At 39.2% G+C, this 22,943-nt stretch overlaps 1 protein-coding gene across 3 annotated transcripts in view; it reads left to right on the top strand.

The window, feature by feature from the left end:
• Magi3 (membrane associated guanylate kinase, WW and PDZ domain containing 3) overlaps positions 1–22,943 on the top strand; it is a 249,114-nt gene that overhangs the window by 222,894 nt on the left and 3,277 nt on the right. Inside the window, exons 16-21 of one of the 3 annotated variants that reach the window (XM_076862941.1) lie at positions 2,537–2,722; positions 14,326–14,428; positions 15,120–15,246; positions 15,781–15,924; positions 21,694–21,832; positions 22,672–22,762. In XM_076862941.1, coding sequence (XP_076719056.1) covers positions 2,537–2,722; positions 14,326–14,428; positions 15,120–15,246; positions 15,781–15,924; positions 21,694–21,832; positions 22,672–22,721 — 749 coding nt within the window. In that variant the 3' untranslated portion in view covers positions 22,722–22,762. The remainder of the gene's footprint in view (positions 1–2,536; positions 2,723–14,325; positions 14,429–15,119; positions 15,247–15,780; positions 15,925–21,693; positions 21,833–22,671; positions 22,763–22,943) is intronic. The other 2 variants (XM_076862940.1, XM_076862939.1) reach the window with 2 other exon arrangements.

The raw sequence follows: 22,943 nt of genomic DNA, 5'->3' as shown, positions 1-22,943 counted from the left end.
TCTGTTTGTGACTTTTAGCTGTTTTGATGGTACTGCTATAAATACCAAGACAGGAGCAATCTACTTTCACCTTCCCGCACCCAGACAACCAACCCTTTAGGAGATTGTATTGCCGTTTGCCAATTCCTTTTTGCCACATTGCTCACATGATTAGATACAGGACAGCTGAGACTTCAGAGGTTAATTCTGTTTGCTGCTTTCCATTCAGTGTGCCAAGAAGCTGAATAGTTTTCTTCTCAGGGAATCTAGAATGAACATTATGTACAAGGAAATCTTTTCTAAGAAGGAGAATAACTAAGAAGATTTAGAAGGTCATCACAGGGCCACCATGCTATTCACCATGTGTTTGTGATGCGCCACCTGTTGCACTGTTAGTGAATCCACTCATAATGCCTGGCACAGGACATGTCTCATACTGCACTGACATATTTCTAATCACTCTCTTTGCAAGGAAAATTGAATCTTAAGTGCTGGGTGTAAGTCAGAGCTAAAAGGTACTTGCTTCCAACATTGACTTTTTTCTATTTTAAGATAAAATCTCCCACTATATAATCTGAGAAAAGCCAAAGTACTATATCTGTAAGGACATAAATCATGACCAAGAATAACTTTTCCACTCCAAATGAGGCTCTATTAAAATGTCCCTAACATACTCTTAGATATGATTCAGAAAACTAGTAAGGAGTGGCATCTAAGAATATTAATTATTCCTATTCATATCAATCAGTAGTCAACCAGAGCCCACATGCCTGATTAAGTTTATGACTTAGGCTAGGAAGTTCTCAGGAGACCCTGGAAGGAACATTTGTTCCAATACAAATGCCCTTTATTGCACAGTGGAAGATATTTTGTTTGATATGATTCCTGATTATCTAAGAATTTATTCTAAACTGTGATAAGAGCAAAACATCTTGCCGGTTAGGCTCGGAAAGCCCTCAGTGTTCTGAGGTAGGGGTGCCGTAGCACTGTACAGAGTGTCTGCAGATATGTGAGACAAGGCTTTGTGTATTCAGAGCAGAAATGAATCCATGAGCCAAACAGTCTTAACCTTAAATATGTAATGTTCTAACTTCACTCAGCTTTTGACTTTTAAGATCTAAGGACACAAAAGAAATTAATTTTTTATAGAAATATGATTCATTTTATTTTTTTTAGAGAGTTTTTAATATTTATTTTTTAGTTTTCGGCGGACACAACATCTTTGTTTCTATGTGGTGTTGAGGATCGAATCCGGGCTGCACGCATGCCAGGCGAGCGCGCTACCGCTTGAGCCACATCCCCAGCCGAAATATGATTCATTTTAATGATCAGTCTTTTCATTGTACCTGGATTTCTGATCAGTAATTATTGAGTCCTAAACTTGAGTTTGATCTGCATTTATCTAAAATGTTCCTTGTGGGAATAAGTGCCCCTTCAATAAGGCCAGAGAGAGTCTCATTCATTGTATCAGATTTCAAAATAGCTGAAAACTTGATAAAGTCCTAATGGCCAACAACAAACGAGATGTCAGATCAGTGAGATATTATCAATATCAGTGAGGTCAGTAGCCCTTAGCCATGAAAATTAGGATTACATTACAAAAATTGGAAAAAGACCAGGGATTGAGGTATCGGGGAGGGAGGGAGCAAGAGCTGTTATGGGTTCCAGAGCTGCTGAGTAAGCCTAATGAAGATGGCAACTTCCCAGAAGCACCAAGACTTTGTGGGGAGCCTGGCCCCAGGGAAGTCCTGAACAAGAAGCTGAAGGAAAGAGGCTTGGACAAGGACTGTGTGGTCATTGGCCACTTTCTGGTGCTAAAAAAAGGAGAAGTGGCTGGAGGCCACATGTGCTGCCAACACAAGCCACCCTGGGACTGCCCTGGGTGCCTTCCAGAGTGGTGTGCCACCTTCTCCTGTGCTCTTTGGCAAACCCTCAACTGCAGTGTCTATATCGTGTCTCCAGACGGCAGCCAGGTGGGACCCTGCCTGTCCTCTACCATGGAAAAGGTTGCTGTTGTCGTATCCAGCTCTGACATTCTCCAGGGCCTTTTTTGAATTCTTGAATTTTTGAATTCCAGCCTTTTTTGAATTCTGAGTCTTGCACACCCCTCCTTTGTCCCTCCCCTGCCAATTCCACGGCAATAGTTATCTGCTTTTCTGAGTGGATTCCTGGCCCCTTTCCTCACCTCCACCTTCACCTGTGGTCTGTTGGATGCCGTTTGGCTCATTTTTTGGCAGGACAGTTACTGTCATTGTAAAGTTTTTTAGATCAAGTCAGTGGCCTTCAATTTTAAAACAGTTTTCTGGTAAGTGGAAAACAGTAAAGAACTTTATCTCTGTGGTTGTAACTATGTAAAGTGTGCATGTGGTCAGAGAGTGGGAGGGGAGTTGAAAATAGCTGCACTTGGATAGACAGTGATGTGGGGTGCTTCTTTGCTGTATTTTCAGAGAATTTCTTTGATGTTATATGTTGAATTTTTAAATTATGATTATGATGATGAATCTAACACTAGTAGTTACCTTAAATAATTGGAAAACTTGGGGATTCTTTCTCATAGTTATTCCTCATAAAATTGGCCGAGTCATAGAAGGAAGTCCAGCTGATCGCTGTGGAAAACTGAAGGTTGGAGATCACATCTCTGCAGTGAATGGACAGTCCATCATTGAGCTATCCCATGACAGCATTGTTCAGCTGATCAAAGATGCTGGCATCACTGTCACACTGACGGTGGTTGCTGAAGAAGGTAAGGAAGCCTAGGCTCACCTTCCCTGTGGCCAAGAGGCACAGCCTGCAGTGCACCAGCATCACTGCAGTATGGAGCTGTCTGTGTGCTTTGGGGTCTCATTCTTTGCCTTTTCCATTTAATGGCTTTAAAAGACAGTTTATTATAAAGTTGTCAACAGCTCAAGAAAAATAACCCAGCTAGTGAGTGGTGGCCATTTATTTATGTGCTGGAGAAGCAATCACCCAAAAGAAAGACTGGTAAGACTTTTTAGATGTTATTTTCTTAAATAATGTCTTGAGTCTCTACTTGTGAGAGAAAATCCTTTTCAACAGTTCAAAGGAGGTCACTTCTGATATCAAGCCTTTCATGTCAGGGCCTTTCTGTGGGGGCAGGACTTTGTTCTGGCAGCTGCTTTATAAGCTGGGGATGGGGGAACGTGTAGGAATGGCTGGTAAATAGGGCATAAGACACAGACTGACCGTCCTTGAATAGTGTCACCCTTTGTTTAAAGCTTTTCTTTAATCATCAGGAATTTCTAATTGGGAACCATTTTGAACCAGTCCATGTTCTTTGTTTATGAATTACTAAGTGACCAGTGCATCATGCTCATCTCATTTTTCCTGATTTTTTCTAAACTAATGAGGAGAAGACAAAAACAGAATCATGAAGGGCCAGTCATTCATGTTAAGATTCCTCACACTGTGATGTTTATTCTTGTTTTGTTTTCTCATGATCCTCTAATGAAGTCAGTTCCTGGGTCCTTTATACTGCTTGATTCTTTCTTTCTGTGCCTGTGGCACCAACCACTCTCATACTTTTCTCTTTAGGGTATTATAAAGTCTTCTTTCCATTCAGGACACTGCGTTGGGGAGCTCTACATGAGCACCAGCTGCTCTCTGAGGCCCTTTCCAGTTCTAGGTAGGATCCCACAAATACTGGGATGCCTCTGCCTCTGCTCTTTCCTTTCTCTATTCTGTTCCCAGGCTCTGCCTAATCTCTGCTGATTCTCCCTTCTAAAATCTTTCAGAGCCAAGTGCAGTATTGCATACCTATCATCCCAGGTACTCAGGAGTTGAGGCAGAGGGATACCAAGTTCAAGGCCAGCCTGGGCAACTTAGCTCTTTGAAGAGGGCATTATTGGCTGTTACACTTAGTAGGTGCTCAGTAAATGTTTTTGAATGAAGGAATGAGTATATAAATGAATAAATGAATGAACAAATGAACAAAATAAAAGTCAGGAAATTTTACTTCTGTGCCATTTCCTGAACATAAATGCCTGAACCTAATAGAAATAAGACTTGCTACAGAAAGAGTTTACGACCACCTGTTAGCTAGTCATGTGACTTTAAGCAAGCTACTTAACTTTTCTAATCTTCAATTTATTATCTGTAGATGGATTTAATAATATCTATTTCTAGATCATTGCAAGAATTAAGGTGAAAATATCTGTAAACCATATATATATATCATAAGTTGCTATAATTAGTTTTGACTGGCTCACTCATTCAGATGTCTGCTTAAATCTCACCACATCTGGAAATAATAGTAATACTTAATAAGTACTTAGTATTCTTAACATATTAACTCATTTAATACAATAATACTAGGTAGGCATTGTGATTTTCACATCCTGGTAGAAAACTGTTGCAGAGCCATTAGATAATTTGCCTATGGTTATAAAACCAGTTAACAGAACCAGTCTGGCTTCCAGAACTTGTTCCAGAACTTGTTGGGGTTGGTTGGTTGGTTGGTTGGTTTCTTTTTTTTTTTTTTTTTTTGCTGGGGTTCAATCCCACAACCTCATCTATGCTAGGCAGGCTCTCCTGTGAAATAGAGTGAATTACAGCCCCAGGTCAGAACACATACTTTTAACAGCTGTATTTTCCTTAACAATAGTGTCTAAAATAAACCTCCCCCTGCCTGCTCTGGTTCTCCTCTTATCCCTAACCTGCTTTGCTTTTCTTCATCTCCCTTATCTCAGAGATTACTTAATTATCTAGAATTATATAAGTTTTGTGTGAGATTCAAGTTAGAGATTTTTTTTCAGTTTACTGCTAAATATTAAGGGTCCAAAACACTTAGGAAAAACTTTTTCGAATGAAAAAAAATTGAAATTATTTTGAAATGTTACTTAGACATGATATACGTTAAATTTATTTTTCTTGGTTTCTTTATCTGATCTCCATAGCCTGCATTTTAGCTGTAACATTTATTCTATGACTCATAGGGTAAAAGCAAACCTCTGTGCCACAAGAAATAATATTTCAGGGTTTTTTTCAAAAATGATATTTGCAGTGTGCTTATGTCTTCATGCCTTTGCCATGCAGTAGGCATTAAGTGATAGAAAGGGCTAGAAGTAATGGACTAGCAGTAGTAAGTTCAGTCATATCATCTATAGAAAAGGACTAGTGTTTTTTCCCCAGTCCATCTCAGATCAGTATTTTTGTGAAATACAATAAAATAAAATCAAGTGAAAAATAAAAAAAATAATCTGTTAAATTGTTGTAAGATTCATGAATATTTACACTCGGCATCCTGTACATCTTATTGCTGACTGACTGTTGTGAGTGGTTACTGCAGACTCGCAGTTACATTCAATCAAATCTATTTTATTAATGTTCCTCACACTTCAGACTGATTCTACACCTAAGGGTCCCAGACACTCACCTGTGACATGTCTGAAGTTTGAGTTGCTGGAAGTCGATCTGAGCTGGAGGAGTCTGGTGCAGGGGGGACAACAGCAACGGAGGTCTCATTCTTTCTGTCCGGGTCCTATTAGTCCTGTTGCCCCCCAGAAGTCTGGGTTTTTAAGTCCTAGTTCAGTGGTGCTTGCAGCTGGTAACTGGGTGAGGTCTGGGGCGTACACCCAGGTGTAGACTCTTTACATCATTAACTTAAATCTATCTGAATTCTGCAATTTATCCAAGTATTGCATCGTGGGCACATCGCTTATCATAATTTACTTATTCAGGGCTGGGGGATGTGGCTCAAGCGGTAGCACGCTCGCCTGGCATGCGTGTGGCCCGGGTTCGATCCTCAGCACCACATACAAACAAAGATGTTGTGTCCGCCAATAACTAAAAAGCAAAAAAATTTTTTAAAAAATTTACTTATTCACTGAACACAACACTAATTAATATAATCAACAGTCAGCAATCCTATAATATTTCTGGTGCTCATGTCACTCGCCCACAAACCACACTTTGTAGCTTTGGGATAGATAGTTGAGTAGAAAGATCATTTCTTTCTCTTAGTATTTTTTCCAGTATTAATATTGATTATTGATGGTGTCTGTTCTGAGGTCATCCATAAATGCTCATTTTTCTTAAAGAAAAAGTTTCCAGGCTGGGGATGTGGCTCAAGCGGTAGCGCGCTCGCCTGGCATGCGTGCGGCCCGGGTTCAATCCTCAGCACCACATACAGACAAAGGTGTTGTGTCCGCCAAATACTAAAAAATAAATATTAAAAAAAATTCTCTCTCTCTCTCTCTCTCCTCTTTCTCACTCTCTCTCACTCTTTCTTAAAAAAAAAAAAAAAAAGTTTCCTTTGACATTCTGGCCCAATACTTGTGGACTCAAGCTTTCCTGGATGATGGCATTCACAGTTGAGAAGTGGAGAAGGACACTTCTTAGTAGATCCATTCTTAAAATACATTCAATGCGTAAGCACAGCCTCTTAAAATACAATCATATTTGACTTGTAAAAATTACATTTCAGTGATTACACAATATTTTATTGTACTGTAGGTTTTGATTAAACTTTGGAAACATTCAGAATCCCTTCTCTTTTTTTCAGGGAAAAATAGAAAGTCTGTCTTCTCTCCATAAAAATTTCACTCATGGGGTTTGTAAATCTTCCAAGTTTCTCATTGAATTCAGTATAAAACCTATCAACTGCACCACAGCCAAATGAATATTTGTAGCTCTAAAGCTATTTTCAGATATCACACATTCAGATCATTCCTTAGAACTACATTGCTTCTCATTCAATACTGCTTCCCTGAGCCATTCACTATTAATAGGTAACAGGCAGTTTCCTGGAAAAAGAAGAACTATTGTTCCCACCATCCTTTTTCCTTCCTTTTACTGTATACTATTTAGTATCTGTGCTGTTTTGACAAGGAAAAGGCAGAGTAAGTCCCAGAACACTCTCGAGCTAGGCACTCATGACATGATAACTCCACCTCATGGCATTCCCCACAGCACCCCATCTTCCTCCCCCATGGGACCTTGTTCTCAAGTATGGAACACAAAGTGACTATTCTAGTAGTTTCTGCTTACTGTAAAGAAACCTTTGTGTTGTATTATTCTTTCAAATTGATTTCCAATTTTGTCAAGTGTTGTTTATTTGATTTTCAAGACTGAGCATGCTATCAAGGACTCATATTGGAGTGATTCTGGTAGCGTTGGCATGATTTGGTTTTGTTTCCCACTTATTTATTCCCACTTGTCTCCATATTCCACTCCTTTCTCTCACTACTCCCACTGACAGCCATTCTAGTATGTTTTACATGCCTCATTTTTATTTATGTATCTTTTGAAATACATTTTTATTCTGTGTTGGTATTTATTTTTGAGTTATATAAATGACATTGTGTTAGAAATTTTTATGCTGGGTTTTTTCCCTCAGAACCCTGTTTTTTTTTTTTTTCTTTTTAAAACAATATTTTGCTTTTCCAAGATCCAATCTGGGATTCCTCCTGGCATTTAGTTGTCATGTCTTTTCTTCTTCTTCTTTTTGATTGAGCTATAATTTACATACTATAAAACTCATTTTCCTAACATGACAGTTTGTGCAACCATCACCATAATTTCACAACATTTTATCCACTAAAAAGAAACTGCATACCCAAGAAAGTCACTTCCCATTCTCCTCCAACCCCATCCCTAGGCAACCACAAATCTACTTTCTGTCCCTATAGATTTATTGGCATTTTATATAAATAGAATCAAATAACAGGTGGCCTCTTGTGTTTGGCTTCTTTCATCTAGCAAAATGTTTTCCAAGTTCACCCTTGTATGTGTATGTGTATGTATATATATGTATGCACATCATTCCTTTTTATAAATAATGAATAATATTCTATTATAGGCTTATATTTTGCTTACTTATTAATCATTTGTTAGACTTTTGGGTTGTTTTCACTTTTTTACTACTGTGAAGGATGCTGCTGTGAACATTAACATACAATTTTGTACCAATGAACAGTTTCATTTTTCATGAGTATTACCTAGGAGTATAATTGTTGGATCATTTGGTGCCTCTGTTTAACTTTCTGAGCAACTGCCAAACTGCTTTCCACAGAAGCTGCTCCATTCTGTAGTCTCACCAGCAATATATTGAGGCTCCCAGTTTCTCCATATCCTCTCCAACACGTATTTTTTGGTTTTTGGATTTTTTGGTGGGGACAGGGTGGGAAAATTGGTTGGTTGGTTTTCATTCCAGCCCTTCTAGTAGGAGTGAAATGGTATCCCATTGTGGCTTTGATTTGCATGTCCCTGACTACTAATGATGTTGAGTACCTTTTATGTGCTTACTGACCATCAGTTTATCTTCTTTGGAAAAATATTTATTCAAATCCTTTGCCCATTTATACCTCAGTTATTCATCTTTGTTGAAACATAAGACTTCTTTATAGATTTGAACACTAGATCTTTATCAAATACATGACTTAAAAGTATTTTCCAGTCTGCTGTTGTCTTTTCACTATCCTTTGATGCATGGAATTTAGATGTTGACTAAGTCCAAGTCATGTATTTTTTTCCTTTGGCTGTTTGTGTTTAGTTGTTAAAGCATTGTGTGCTTTTAATATTTATCCACTTTGCTGGATGACCATAACTGATCACTTGAACTACTTGTCAGTCTTCCATAATGTATATTTACCACATATAGCTGCTCACTCCCCCATAGACAGCCAGACTGCCTCCATCTCCACAGAATCATAAACAATGCTATGAAATAAATCCTCTTGCATGTACCTTATAAAACTGAAAATTCCTGGGAGTGGAACTGCTTGAGCAAGGGTATCCACGTGTCTAACTTAACTCAGTACTGTCAGATTCTTCTCCATCTGTACTTCCACCACCAAATCCCTGAGGATTCCTCCCTATAGCTTTAAATCCCAGCCAGTGCTTGGCATTATCGGCTTCTGAGTTTGCTAGCCGAGAGTAGGAGAAGCACTGTCTCATCATCATTTAATTTTAATTTCCCAAAATTTTCATGAATTTAGCAGCTCTTCACATGCTTGGATTTTTTTTTTTCCTTGTAAATTGCCTGTTCATGTCACAGACATTTTTCTTTTGGGATTCCTATCATTTTCTTGTTGGTACTTAGGGATTCCTTGTGAATTACATAGGCACCAGTTCCATTTTTGTTTTAGAAAGTACAAATATCTCTTCCTGTCATTTCTATGTTAATTTTGACCAGGGTCCCTTCTTAGACCAAGATTCTTAGCTTAAATGTAATCAAATTAGTCCTACTTTTACTGTATGGCTTGAGCTTCGGAGGTTTTAAGATAAATCATCATTTTGCCCCACATTATAGAGATTTCCTCTAACATTGACTTCTATTAGATTTATCGTATTGCCTTTAGGATTTAAGCCATCTGGAGCCGACTTTTGCATATAGCTTTAAGAGGAATTCAGTTTTATTTTTTATTCCTATTATGAGCTAGTTTCCCTACACAGCAACTAGTACTTCCTTTTCCCATTGACTTATGATGCCATCCATCCTGCATATCACCTTACTCTATAAACAAGAGTCCACAAGGCTTTCTCTGTTCTACTTATTTGTTTTTGGGCTAATATGAGATATGTGTGTGTGTGTGTACATATAAATATGTATACACATACATATATAATACATGTAAATTATATATAAATGATTATTTTATCTATAAATTTATAATACATTCTGTTATATCTATTAGAACAAATCTCTCTTTCTTCCTTTGTCTCTCCCTCCTTCCTTCTCTCTTATCCCCAAATCAACTGGACATTCATTGAACTTTTACATATAAAATCTTAGGGCAGGGCTGGAGATTTGGCTCAAGCGGTAACGCGCTCGCCTGGCATGCGTGCGGCCCGGGTTTGATCCTCAGCACCACATACAAAGATGTTGTGTCCGCCAAGAACTAAAAAATAAATATTAAAAAAAAAAATTCTCTCTCTCTCTCTCTCTCTCTCTCAAAAAAAAAAAAAAAAAAAAAAAAAAAAAAAAAAAAAACCTTAGGGCAGATTGTTAAGCTGCTCCAAAAAAACATCCAAACTTATTGGGATATATTAAAAATATATAAATATATTAGCCTTGAGAGAATTTATATTTTTAAATATTAAATTATTCCTCCTAAGAGCATGGGATGTTTCTCGGGTTTTTCAGATCATCTCTTACGTCCTTCAACAGAGTTTGTAGTTTACAAAGCCCTCTCATAGGGTTCTTCTTTACTCTTTACTCTTGTTGCTATGGATCAATCCCAGGGTCTCCCGCATGCCAGGCAAGTGTTGTACCGCTGAGCCACATCCCCAGCCTCTCTTACTCTTGGTAAATATAATTATCAATTCATTATGATGTTTCTTGCTATAGTTTAACTGTGGATTTCATGTTTATCCTCTGATAATATAAATATACTTAGATATTTACACACAGAAATTCTAGGAGAATTTTAATATTTATTGAGAGAGATGCTTACCCTATTGCTTTACTATTTAGAGACTTCTCAGATAAAATTCAAAGAAAATATAGGCTTGCTATATTGGAATAAATATTTAACTTTGAGAAGTGGAATAGGTTATAACACAGAAATAAATTGGGGAAACCACACAGCATGAGTTGAAGGACTAAACTAAAAATTAAAAGAATACTAATGGGAGGAAGTTTTATTTAACTTTGATGAGGACAACATAAAGATAAGAAGTATGATTCGTGTAATCAAGGAGGTACCCTCTAACAGGAGAAACAGCATCCTGCCCTTGTCCTACTCCTGCACAGAGCAAAAAATGCTGTAAAGACTGTGCCTAAGGGCAGGGAGGGTCTCTGGAGGAGAAACTTTGAACAGGAGGTGAAGTGAAAAGGTAATAGTGTCAGTGACACATTTGGATGTATCTTATACACAACAAAAAGCACTGTTTCATTTTGTTTTGTTTAGTTTTGTTTTGAAAGCAAGATAGTTGGCAGTTGGTATTGTAAGGGTCGGGCAAAGCCTCCGAGGAAGAGACCACCAAGAGACTGACTTTATGCAATAAGCAGGAGGGGGTTTATTGAGATTCCAGCATGCTGGGGCTCTGTGCCCACTCGAGAAGGGTGAGCAGAGGTCCAGAGCCCAGAGCAGAGGTCAAGAGCAGAGGTCAAGCAGTGCTTAAGTACACTTTTTGAGGAGGGCGGGGGCTTTGCATACATCAGAACAAATCATCATGAGGCGCGGGAAAATTGAACAACAACTCTGAGACATGATTAGTACATTCATTGGTGGGAACAGATTGGGTGGGGGTGATTGGTCACTCCTAAGCGGGGTACACATTCAAACTGATTGGTTTTAGGGCCTAAATGCCTACGTGACAAGCTACACAGGGTCCCAGGTTATTAGACAACCAGGGAGTCAGTGGGAATATTTACTGAGCAGTTTGGGTATTGTCCTAACAGCTACAGGAATTTCAGGTTTTGGAGGTAGCAGAGGAATTTAACAATACCTGGTCTTTTACTTTTTAACTCAAGCCCTGCAGCTTAGAAACTTTACAATGCCCGGTCTTTTACACTTTAATTCAGGCTTTGCGGCTTAGAAGCAGCTTAGAAATTTTACCCTTATAGTATGTTTGAATTTGTGTATTAAAACTGGAGTCCTGGAGGCAGATTGAAGGTCACATTGGTGCAGGGAGACCAGTTAGGAGGCAAGTCCTTAAGTTAATTTGGAAAATAAAATTCTTGATACAAGTACTTTAAAAGAGCCACCCTTGGGCTGAGGTTGTGGCTCAGGGGTAGAGAACTGGCATTTGTGAGGCACTGGGTACAATTCTCAGCACCACATATAAATAAGTGAATAAAATAAAGAAAGGTCCATCAACAACTAAAAATATATATTAAAAAAAAAAAAAAAAAAAAGAGCCACCTTCCCTGCCAAAAAAGTCCAGGGTGATAGCTGGAATACTTAATGTTGAAGAGGAAATATCACCCTCTGGGTAAGTTGTGGTCTAAGAATTAGTCTACATCTCCAGTCCTGGAGCACATAGTTGAAATCAGTGTTGACACACAAACCCGCAGCCAGAGCACTTTAGGAATCCTCAGGGGCCTGTGGCTTAACCATATACAATTTTTCTGTCCTCCTGCCACTTTTTACCTTTTTTCCCCAAGTTGTAAGTAGTTCTTAAATATGAAAATATTATTTATCTCTGTTTTTTGTCCCACAGAACTTTGAAGAGAAATAACTTAATCCAAGCTATAAAATGGTGATACAATAATAAAGCCTGAGTTTCAGCTTCCTCAGTAGAAATTGCTTCCTGACATTCATATTTCTTATCTTTAACATCAGACTTTCTCTATTTCCATTTTATTCCAAGAATCTGTTTATGTGTCAGTTTCTATATGTTCTCTTAACCTAAAATGGCCTGCATATTGAACAAATTATAAATAAGGTAAATATTTCAGAATACTTAGAGAAATGCATTCTCAAATGAGACATATTGTTTTGGTGATGACAATGACAACAATAAGAATGATGATAGTTATAATAGGAACCTTTGTGTAGTGAATATTGCCAGGCACTGTTCTAAGCATGTACGTTTATAAACTCCATGAGGTAACCGTATTCCCCTTTTATAGTTGAGATGATTAGAAATGCAGAGTATATAAGTATGTAACTAACTTGCTCAAGAACACACAGCTAGTAAATGATGGCTTAAACCTTGTCTATCTTGTGGGCTGGTGGATGCTGAGAGCCACAGCCAGTCAGAATGGCCCCTGGCATTTTGCCAGAAGTAATGGTTGAGAGGCAGCCATTTAGATGATGATAGTTAAGCTGTCTATAATTGCTGGGACTGGATGATGCTGGATTGAAACAGGCTGTGTATTCAATTGTATATAGACCCCTGCTGTCCACCTCTGGTGCCCACTACTTTGGAGTTCTCCCTGGGGGATTCCTGGGGAGTTCGAGTTGGTTGGTGAAGTTCCGGTGGAGGGAGTTCTGGTTGGTGTGTGGTGTCCCTGAGAGGGCCACGTGGGTGGCGTTCAGGGGGAGTTCGGAAATAAAGTTTGTTCCTGCTTGAGTGGCTCGTGATTTGTGTCCAGCCAGACTGCAGCATGCTGGGGTTGTAGTGGTAGAGTGCTTCCCTAGTACATGCGAGGCACTGGGTTCGATCCTCAGCACGATAGATAGATAGATAGATAGATAGATAGATAGATAGATAGATAGATAGATAGATAAATAGATAGATAGATAGATAGATAGATAGATAGAGTCCATCTACAGGTAAAAAAAAAATTACAAAAAAAAAAAAAAAAACACTTGTCTATCTTGCTCCAGTGTTTATGGTCTTAATTTAAGCTATGCTCCATGTCTTTGATATTTTAAATATCCCACACTTTAATATTTGCACAGAGTAAAGAGCTTTAAAATTCTGAGTCTGAGCCAGGCGTAATAGCACACACCTGTAATTCCAGCAACTCAGGAGGCTGAAGCAGGAGAATCACAAGTTCAAGAGCAGCCTGGGAAACTTAGTGAGAACCTTTCTCAAAATTAAAAATAAATAAATAAATAAAAAGGGCAGGGGATATAGCTCAGGGCTTACCTAACACATGCAAAGCCCTGTTTAATCCCCAGTACTGAAGGAAAAAATAAAAGAAAATGTGTGACAGTCTTAAGAATCTTTTAACTGTCATTTCCCATGACTTCCATCTAGTTCTGAATGCAAGCTATTACTGTGCTTGGCTATGCAGTCTGCCTTCAAAGAGCAGCAGGGGATCCAGAGTTGTTGGGAATGGTACAGAAACGAATGTTACTATTTCTCCTGTATTCTTATTAAGACCTTTTCACTTAAATTCTTATAAAACAAACGCAGTAGAATCTATATAAGCATTTGTCAACCTCAGGATGATTTTCTGATCTTTGGTACTCTGATCTTTGGTTCTGATCTTTAGGCAAACTAACTGCTCCTATGTTAAAATATATGTTCAAAGATATATGTGTAGTTTGCAGACTGGCCTGTGTCCCAGCATTCCCAAGACCTTGCTTTGTTGCCTAGAATGGCTTACCCCAGTTAAGAGGAGCGTGCTGTGGAAACCCACTGAATGGGCCGCAAGACAGTTCTGGAGCTCTGTCTTCTGCATAGATCCCTTTGAATATGTGAATTTCTGTTTTTTACATTGTACAAGTGGCCAAAACAAGGTGAAAACGAGAAGCAGGACTATGGCTCCTATTCTCTTGAAAGTAAATATTAGCCAAAAGCCACAGGGGAAAGATGTTAAAAAGATGGTAAAGTTCTAATTGCGGACAGCTTACAGTGCTGGTTGGTTCCTGCTAGTCATCCAAGTTGGTAAAGCTGTAACCATTGTTATCATTTCATTCTCACAGATCCACTTGATCTTCACATTTTTATGTACAAATTCTTATTTTTGTTGTTTTCTCATTTAAACAGAGCATCATGGTCCACCATCAGGAACAAACTCTGCCAGGCAAAGCCCAGCACTGCAGCACAGGCCCATGGGACAGTCACAGGCCAACCACATACCTGGGGACAGGTGGGGCTGTTCTTCTAAGGTTTTCCTCACAATCCCCACCCCGTGCAGTTACGCAGAAGCCAGCTGTTGAGTCAAAATGAAAACTTGCCTATTCCTCCCTCAGGACCTTCCTTTGCCCCACCCTCACCCCTCAGTACCTTCTTCCCCTTTCCAGCCACATCCCAAGCAGGCCATGATCATCTGGACCTGCCCAGTGAGTCAGGCTCTGGTATTCTTGGTCAGGCTAATGCTGGTAGGGAAGCCCAGGCCCACATGGATTGCTGTCCTCGTAGACCACCGGAGCAAAGCAGGCCAGAATTTTATACATATTTTTTTGTTGAAAATATTAGTCACAAACAAAAACTGGATTTCTGGAAATCCAGCATCTTGCCAGGCATTGGGACTACAAGAGACACATTTTTGACTGAGACAAGGTCAACTTGTCTGCCCTCTGGTTCAGTTACTTGAGGGCAGTTGACCTTGGTATAAACTACACTGATACGAAAGAAATGGGATGCCCACAGACTTCAAGCCATGCTGAAGTTAATGACCAGGTCTCCCCAGCATCTCTCTGGTGTAGACAGTCTGTCTTTGTAGGGGTTGGTCAAGGGGAGAATGGCAAGGGTTGGCTTGAAAAGAAATGAGTCTGCTTTTCCTTGTGGACTATTTTTATTGTCTTGCTCTATAGAGTGACTTATTTTCTCTCCTGTAGAAGTGCCCTAGAAGGTGAAATTGGAAAAGATGTCTCTGCTTCTTACAGACATTCGTGGTCTGACCACAAGCACCTTGCCCAGCCTGACACTTCAGTGATTTCAGTTGTAGGCAGTCGGCACAATCAGGTAAACAAAGCCCCACATGTGAACTGAGATTTTGAGTTGCTGCATCACTGACCTACTTTTTATTGCAAATCAGTTCAGATAAATTTGTTTCCAAAATTACTAATTCTTGTCGACCTCCTATGTGTTTATTCAGCTTCTTGAAAGGATATAAAGACAAGCAAAAGTTTACCCTCTAGTGGAAGAAATTTGATCCTTTAGTGAAGTACTTAGAAGCACATAGTGTAGCTATGAAGGGGGCTTTTGTTTGCTCGTTTTTTCAGGAAAATTTGTCAAGATTTACTAAAAGGAAGCACTTTCTAAAATTCTACTTTCTGGTTGCACATTATTCTATTGCACATTGACCAATTAGAAGAGAATGTGTCATCTTCAGATTGATTTAGGCTGTGTTTATAAAACTTACATTCCTTCCTTATGATAATAGAAATGCATATCAAGAGTGTAACTCATTTCTCCCAGCTATTAAAGTAATTTTTCTTCAAAATGTAAATAAAGCAGTCCACAGAACTTGTTTTGCTCGTACTTCTTTCTCTCCAGAGCCTTGGTTGCTACCCAGTAGAGCTGGAAAGAGGCCCCCGGGGCTTTGGGTTCAGCCTCCGTGGGGGAAAGGAATACAACATGGGGCTGTTCATCCTTCGCCTTGCTGAGGACGGGCCTGCTATCAAAGATGGCAGAATTCATGTGAGTTGGCTTCTGTCTGCAACCTTTGCTTCTGGTTCTAGACTGGAAACTTCTGAAAAAAAAAAATGATTTAAAAGGAACACAGAAACCTCCTGAATCTAGAAGCAGGATTTTCCTAAAGTCATGTTCCCTTCAGCTGCTGTGCTAGTCATGGTTACACTGCTTGACCTTCTCAACCTTGGTCAAGGAGAAGAATCATTTATTATTTCTATAATCAATATTTAAGGGCAAATGGATTAATGCATACACTTTCATCTTATTAAAATTCTTGAAAAGCCAGGATAAAACAGAATCATCAATTTCTTCCAAGAAACAGTATACCCAGGAAATTTTTCCCTCTTAGCTGTCTATAGAGGTGGAAAATCCTGGCTCTCCCAACCGTTATCTGAAGGACTGGAACTCCCGGCAATAGTGTTCCACCATAGGTTTTATTCTTGACTCTGAAACACTGGCTGAGTAGAGGGTCCTGCAGAGCAGGTTGCACAGAGATCTGCATTTTCCCTTCTTCTCTGGATGTTAATGTCTTCCATTTTTTAAAAAAGTTGTATTCAGTTGACATTCTCAGTATCAGACAACCATAACTCACTGCCCAAGAGGACTTTTCCTCCATCTGCCACCAGTATGCAACAAGGAAAAGGGCAAATGATCCTTGGGTAGCATACTAACAATGACTAGGAAAGGCTTCTAGTTGGTGGCATTCTTGAACAAGTCATGTAGTGTTTGCTGTAACCAAGGCTTTATGCCTGCTACTGAAGAGTTGGGAAAAGGGATGACCCAAAACCAGTGTAACTCCTTCCATCCTCCGAAAGACCAAAGAAGTGCCCAAGTTCAAAGAGGTGAATAAAGAATTGCATAGAATAGGTGATTTTGGAAGGTAACAGGATTTCAATAGGGAGATTGAGGACCAAAAGCACTGTCATTGAGCAACAGAGTTACACCAAGGAAGTGTAAGTCATGTCTAGGGAACTTCACATGTAGAGTTCCTTAGGAGGTACATAGGGGAATGGAGGGAAATGAGAACATAAAAGTAGGATAGAGGTTCTAGAAGCCCGGAAGCCTTTTGAGCCAAGAGTTTCCCCTTAGCAATGTGCTGCTGAAGTGAGTGTATCCGCGGCTGCAGGAAGATGAAGGGGCTGCAGTTCACGCAGGCCGGGTGGTGGTGGGAGTGCAACCTAAGTGGTGACCTTTTGGATAGAAGATTAAAGGGGGAAAAAAGTACATAGGAGATCACCTGTCAGTGAGGAAAGGACCAATCTAGATGACTGGCATGTGTCAAATGAGTGAGGGATGAGAGGAAGGAAGAGTCTGCCTGTGAAAAACCATTAGGGAGACCAGAGGAGACAGAATTTGGCAGGCTGATGAGGTCGGTTCATCTTGTGGAGATGGAGGTATAGCTGGCTGAGCAGGTGAAAGGTGATGGTGAAGACAAGGGTGCTGGTTGAAGCCCTGGTGGTGGATAAAATCAGTCATGAAGATGTAAAGAGCAGTGGGCAAGGGCAGAACTCAGAGCAAGGCCTGTTTAGTGGTTCAGAGAAGACAAGAGGGAAGGGTGAGAATGCAGAGCCACAGAGCAGAGCGGTGGAGTGTTCAGGACAAGCAGAAGGACTAATGGTCAGATGCACTCAGTACAGCATATCCAGAGCTGCTACATCTAACCTCAGGTCACTTTCACGCAGAAACAGTCTAGTAGTGAGGAGCGTGGGTTTGGAAATTCAAGAGGTCAAGAACCAAAGCTCCGGTCTGCCACTCCTCAGCTGTGTAGTCTCAGGTGGCTTCTCCTTGAGCCACTGTTTTATTTTATTTTTTTAAAAAAAACATTAATTTATTTATTTATAGTTCTCGGTAGACACAACATCTTTGTTGGTATGTGGTACTGAGGATCGAACCCGGGCCGCACGCATGCCAAATGAGCGCGCTACAGCTTGAGCCACATCCCCAGCCCCGAGCCACTGTTTTAGAGATGGCAACTCATTCCTGGTGTTCCTGATTCTCTTCTCTCCCTTCACCCTCCTCTCCCCCCTTCCTATCCCCCCTCTCTCACATCTGTTGGCATGTTTTAAATGGATTTTTTTTAAAATCTCCTAAAAAAAAATAGTGGCACAAAAAAATTCACTTAAATGATAGATTGGAATATAATTGTTTTTTTAAATATTGGTTCCAAATAGGACCCTCATGATTTCACCAAATAAAATGCAAACAGACCTTCGAGCAGTCACTGTCATCCTAAAAAATGTCATTCATTAAAGATGAGCAGAAACTAGAATCTCATGACTAAATCAGCTTTTCTTTAAAAAATAAATTCAAAAATTTGAAAATAAATATGCTATTAACTGTTAGGCCCAGGTCTGCCCCAGACTATAAGAAAATATTGGCATCTGTCAGGCCGGGGCTGTGTCCTTGTGGATTTCACTTAATTTCAGTTTCTTAACAGGTTATAGACAGTGTAAGACATGGGTTAGAAATGCTGTTCTGGAGTTTTAATATTTTTCAGTCAGTATTGTTTTTAAAACTATATATACTTTTTTAAAACTAAAAGATAAGACTATTTTTTTTAAAAGAAACATTCTTTATACCCCTTTCTTCCTACTTATCTCTTGAGATGGGGACTCACTATGTTGTCCAGGCTGGCCCCAAACTCCCGAGCTCAAAATCCTCCAGCCTCAGCCTCCCAAGCCTGGAGCTACAGGCACGCAGCGCCATGCCACCCCCAATTTATTTTTCTTCTTTTATTTCATTTTTTTTCTTTCATTTCTCTATCTTTACTCTTTTCTCTGTTCCTTACAATTTTATTTTTCAATAATATAAAACTGAACTTGAATCTTTATTAAAAAGATGTTTTTCCAAATTCATTGTCACAGTTTAACTTAAAATTTCATTAGAATGTCTCCATTTCCCTCTCAGAGGTACCTTGTTTTTTACCTGTGTGTAGTTTAGTGCACGATATCTCCCTATCTGTGGGCCTATAAATCTTAGAGCTACAGCTCACCCCTGTCGCCCTAATTTGGTTTTAAAGTTGAAACAAAAATGACACCTGGTGGCAAATCCATTCAATTACAAGTTTTATTTGCCGTTTATTTATGTCCTAAAAGAATAGTTTTGTTTTAGACAGTTTAAGCCAAAGAATATGATTGAAATTAACCATAACCTCAATCACATTTTATAACATAACCAAAGCATACTTCAAATATTATCTAATTTTAATTTAATTATCAACAGGATTATATATATAGTGCTAACTTATCACCTGTATTTCCTCATGAAAGTGATTCTTTCATCACATACTAAGGGAAATCTAGGTATTGGCTCTTGTTTCACTTATATATTCTGGACAGTGTTTCGTTGTTATTTTTCTCCATTCTATTATCCTTAATTTCTTATTTTGGTTTCTTGATTTTTTTAAGTTCTTTTCCTTTTATGTATGTGTCTTAGTCTGTTTTCTATTGCTACAACTGAATACCTGAGACTGAAAAATTTATAAAGAAATTCTTGGAATTTCTTAGAAGTCCTTGGCCAAAGGGACACACCCGGTGAAGGCCTTCTTGCTGATGGGGATGCACAGTGACTTGGCAAGACAGAGCAAGCATGCCAAGAAAAGCTCACTACTCCCTCAATAATCCATTAACCTTTAAGTGGATTAATCCATTTATGAAGGTAGAGCCTAACCACTTCCTAAAGGTCCCCCACCTTCCAATTAACATGTGGCTTTGGAGACTAAATTTCCAAGAAATGAATTCTGGGAATTCAAACCACAGCAATTTAAACAGCAATATCAAATTTATCAATTTTTTTTTTCTGATATCTGAGTGAGACATCTCTTTTTCCCTTTTCATAAATATGGAACAAAATTCTTACTCTGGGGCTGGGGTTGTAGCTTAGAGGTTGAGTGGTTGCCTCACATGCATGAGGCACTGGGTTCAATCCTTTGCACCACAAAAAATTTAAACTCTTACTCTATATTCTATTTTATTGAATTGCATAGACATCATCTGCATTTAAATCACACTAAAAATGTACTTTACAGTAACTTGACAACTTATATTTATTTGGTGGTATGCAATGGTGTTTTATCTCATTAACTCTCCCAACAACCCCAGGAGGTAGGTGCCAATATCCTCATGTAACAAATGAGGAAAAATGAGACCACTGAGCTAAAAAGAAGTGGAGCCAGGATTGAACCACAGATTTTTGACTCCAAAGTCCAGCTTTCCAACTTCTGTGCCAAGCTTTAGCTGGAGGTCGAGTTGTTCTGTGGACTTCTTTCAATAATTACTGAGTCCCTTTCTCTGTGTTGCTTCTGGGTCGTTTTAGCTCTTACAAATATTTGGAATGTTTTCTTTTTGAAATTTTGGTGATATTGCATTGTTCAGTTGTTCTGTTTTGAAGCCAAACCTTTCAGTTGCATGTCACCTTAAAGATGATTTTAAGGGGCTGGGGTTGTGGCTCAGTGGTAGAGCATTTGCCTAGTACATGTGAGGCACTGGGTTCAATCCTCAGCACAACATAAAGATAAATAAAGCAAAGGTATTGTGCCTACCTACAACTAAAAAAAAAAAAAAATGGAAAAAAAAAAGATCCTAAAATCACTGCCATTGCCAGGTGCAGTGGCATACACCTGTAATCCCAGTGACCTAGGAGGCTGAGGCAGGAAAGTACCAAATTTGCAACCAGCCTCAGCAACTTAACAAGACCCTAATTTAAGTTAGGGGAAAAAGGAGGGGGGGGGGCACTGCAGGTATAACTCAATAGTTAAGTGCCCCTGGGTTCAATCCCCTGTACCAAAAAAAAGTTAACCCAGTGGGACAGCACTTGCCTAGCAATCCTCTACATCACAAAAAATAAATGAATTAAATAAAGGTATTGTGTTCATCTACAAATATTTTTTTTAAAAAATGCCACTACCATTATTGGCTTTAATCAAGTCCTTTCCATATTTTTCCTTTTTCTTACAATATATTCCAAATATATGGCAATGGTACCGGGGCATCTTATTCTGATCCTTAGTTTTGTTTTCCAGGGAAATGATTTTAAACTAAAGTCATTAAGTGAAAGCCAGTAACTGCTTTTAAGTAACTATTCATATTCATCTATTTGTTTGTTTTTTAGAATTTTACTCTAAATGTGTCACTTAGCTAAGGCCTCATGTCTGTATAGGGTACAGTGGTAGCACAAAGAGTAAGTAGTTCTAGGAAAGGTGTCAAGAATAGGGAGATATCTTCCTAGGTTCTAGGAGATAATTTGAGATTCAGCCCCAGTTTGAAAGTACCCTTCCCAGATTCCTCATTCCCAGAGGCTCGTGGGGCTGGTGTGGGGCTCAGTGGTAGAGCACTTACCTAACATGCAGGAGACCCTGGCTTCAATCCCAGAACCACACACACAGAAGAAAGACATGCAGATGTAGCTCTGGGGTATCATTTGAATTACTGTAGAACTTCACCTCTTCTTCTGTTTATCTTATGGAAGAAAACAATTTTTTCAATTCTAGGGATCAAACCAGGGCCTCACACATGCTAGGGAAAACTCAGACTTTGTTTCTTGATTTCAAGATGCCCACATCCTGACATAGTAGCCATATATAAATTTCCAATGTAGGATACAGTCAATAAAGAACATTGTACACTGTCCCCTTCTACTAGTACCAGCTGTTCACACATCACCTCTAGCATGATAGCAATGTCACCAGCAAGGTTGAAGGGCTCTAAAATTAGCAAAAGAACAACCTGAAGGGGGATGCAGAGTTTCATGATATTCCTGTAAATATTTCCTGTCTAGGTTGGCGACCAGATTGTTGAAATCAACGGGGAACCTACACAAGGCATCACACATACTCGAGCAATTGAGCTCATTCAAGCTGGGGGGAATAAAGTTCTTCTTCTTTTGAGACCAGGAACGGGCTTGATACCTGACCATGGTAAGTAAAGTTGCTAAAGGTCTATGGGTAGCTAACATGTGTATTAGGAAACAGGCAGCAGAAGCAGAGGAGTATTTATTTGGAGGGGATGGATATTTTACTGGCTAAATCAAGAGTTGAACACCAGAACCATTAAAAGCAGAATTATTATAAAACAAGTGACATCAAGAAGGACATTTGTTAGTATAAGATCTATTTTAGATTGATTTCATCAGAAAACAGTGCTTTTGTAGAGAAATGTGCCTGTAAGAAATGAATATATTAGAAGCCAAAATTTAAATGTCATGAAAAACATTTTAAATGTCTTCAGAAGATCCCGGCCATCTCCCTGCCTTGGCTAATTACATATCACCAACAAATGTTATTGGTTTCCTTATAGTAAGATAACTTTGTCTCTAAATGAGTAAATACCATAAGCCCTTTGGCTTTTCTGGTCACCTGTCTGAAACAAGGTGCTATAGCCCTACCTGGAGACACGGAGTTGGACCTAAGAACCACGTCTATACTCCTGTGCTGATCCTAAACTTCCTCGATTTCCCTGTATATTTTTGAACTGTCATAAGGACTTGAGAATCACTAATTATTTTGTGAGTGCATGATCCTAAACGCAGTACCACACCTAGTACTCGTCTCCTCTGGCTCCCCGCCCCGTCACAGAGCTTCTGTAGGATGAGTGTAGACATGACCTCCTCCAGGCCCTTCCAGCTTATGATTCTCTGACTGTATTACCTTCCACCATCTGCCTGTAAATCATACATTCCCAGTGACATCTTTGCTAACTGCGCTGATTTTTTTTTTTTTTTCCACATAGTCCTAGGCTTTTTCTCTTCCTTCTTCAGGTTTGGCTCCTTCCGGTCTGTGCTCCTACGTGAAACCTGAGCAACATTAAGGCTTTCAGGGCTTTTCTTGGTCTTTCCTTAAAAAGACTTGGTAAATTTGCATGTCTTATAAATCACTTTCTTCTTTTGTTTTCTTTTTAATTAAAAATAGATGCTATTAAATACATCTATTTCTATCTTCTGCCCTTTGCAGTCTCCTTTTGACATTAAATTTGACAGCTTAATTCAAGAAAATTATTGGCAAATGCCCATGAACCTCACTCTCGTTGGGT

Source organism: Callospermophilus lateralis, chromosome 7 (assembly GCF_048772815.1).
Source record: "Callospermophilus lateralis isolate mCalLat2 chromosome 7, mCalLat2.hap1, whole genome shotgun sequence".
In the NCBI taxonomy this organism is placed as follows: Eukaryota; Metazoa; Chordata; class Mammalia; order Rodentia; family Sciuridae; genus Callospermophilus; species Callospermophilus lateralis.
The sequence above is the reverse complement of the archived record's forward strand: the minus strand, read 5'-3'. Positions and strand labels throughout refer to the sequence as shown.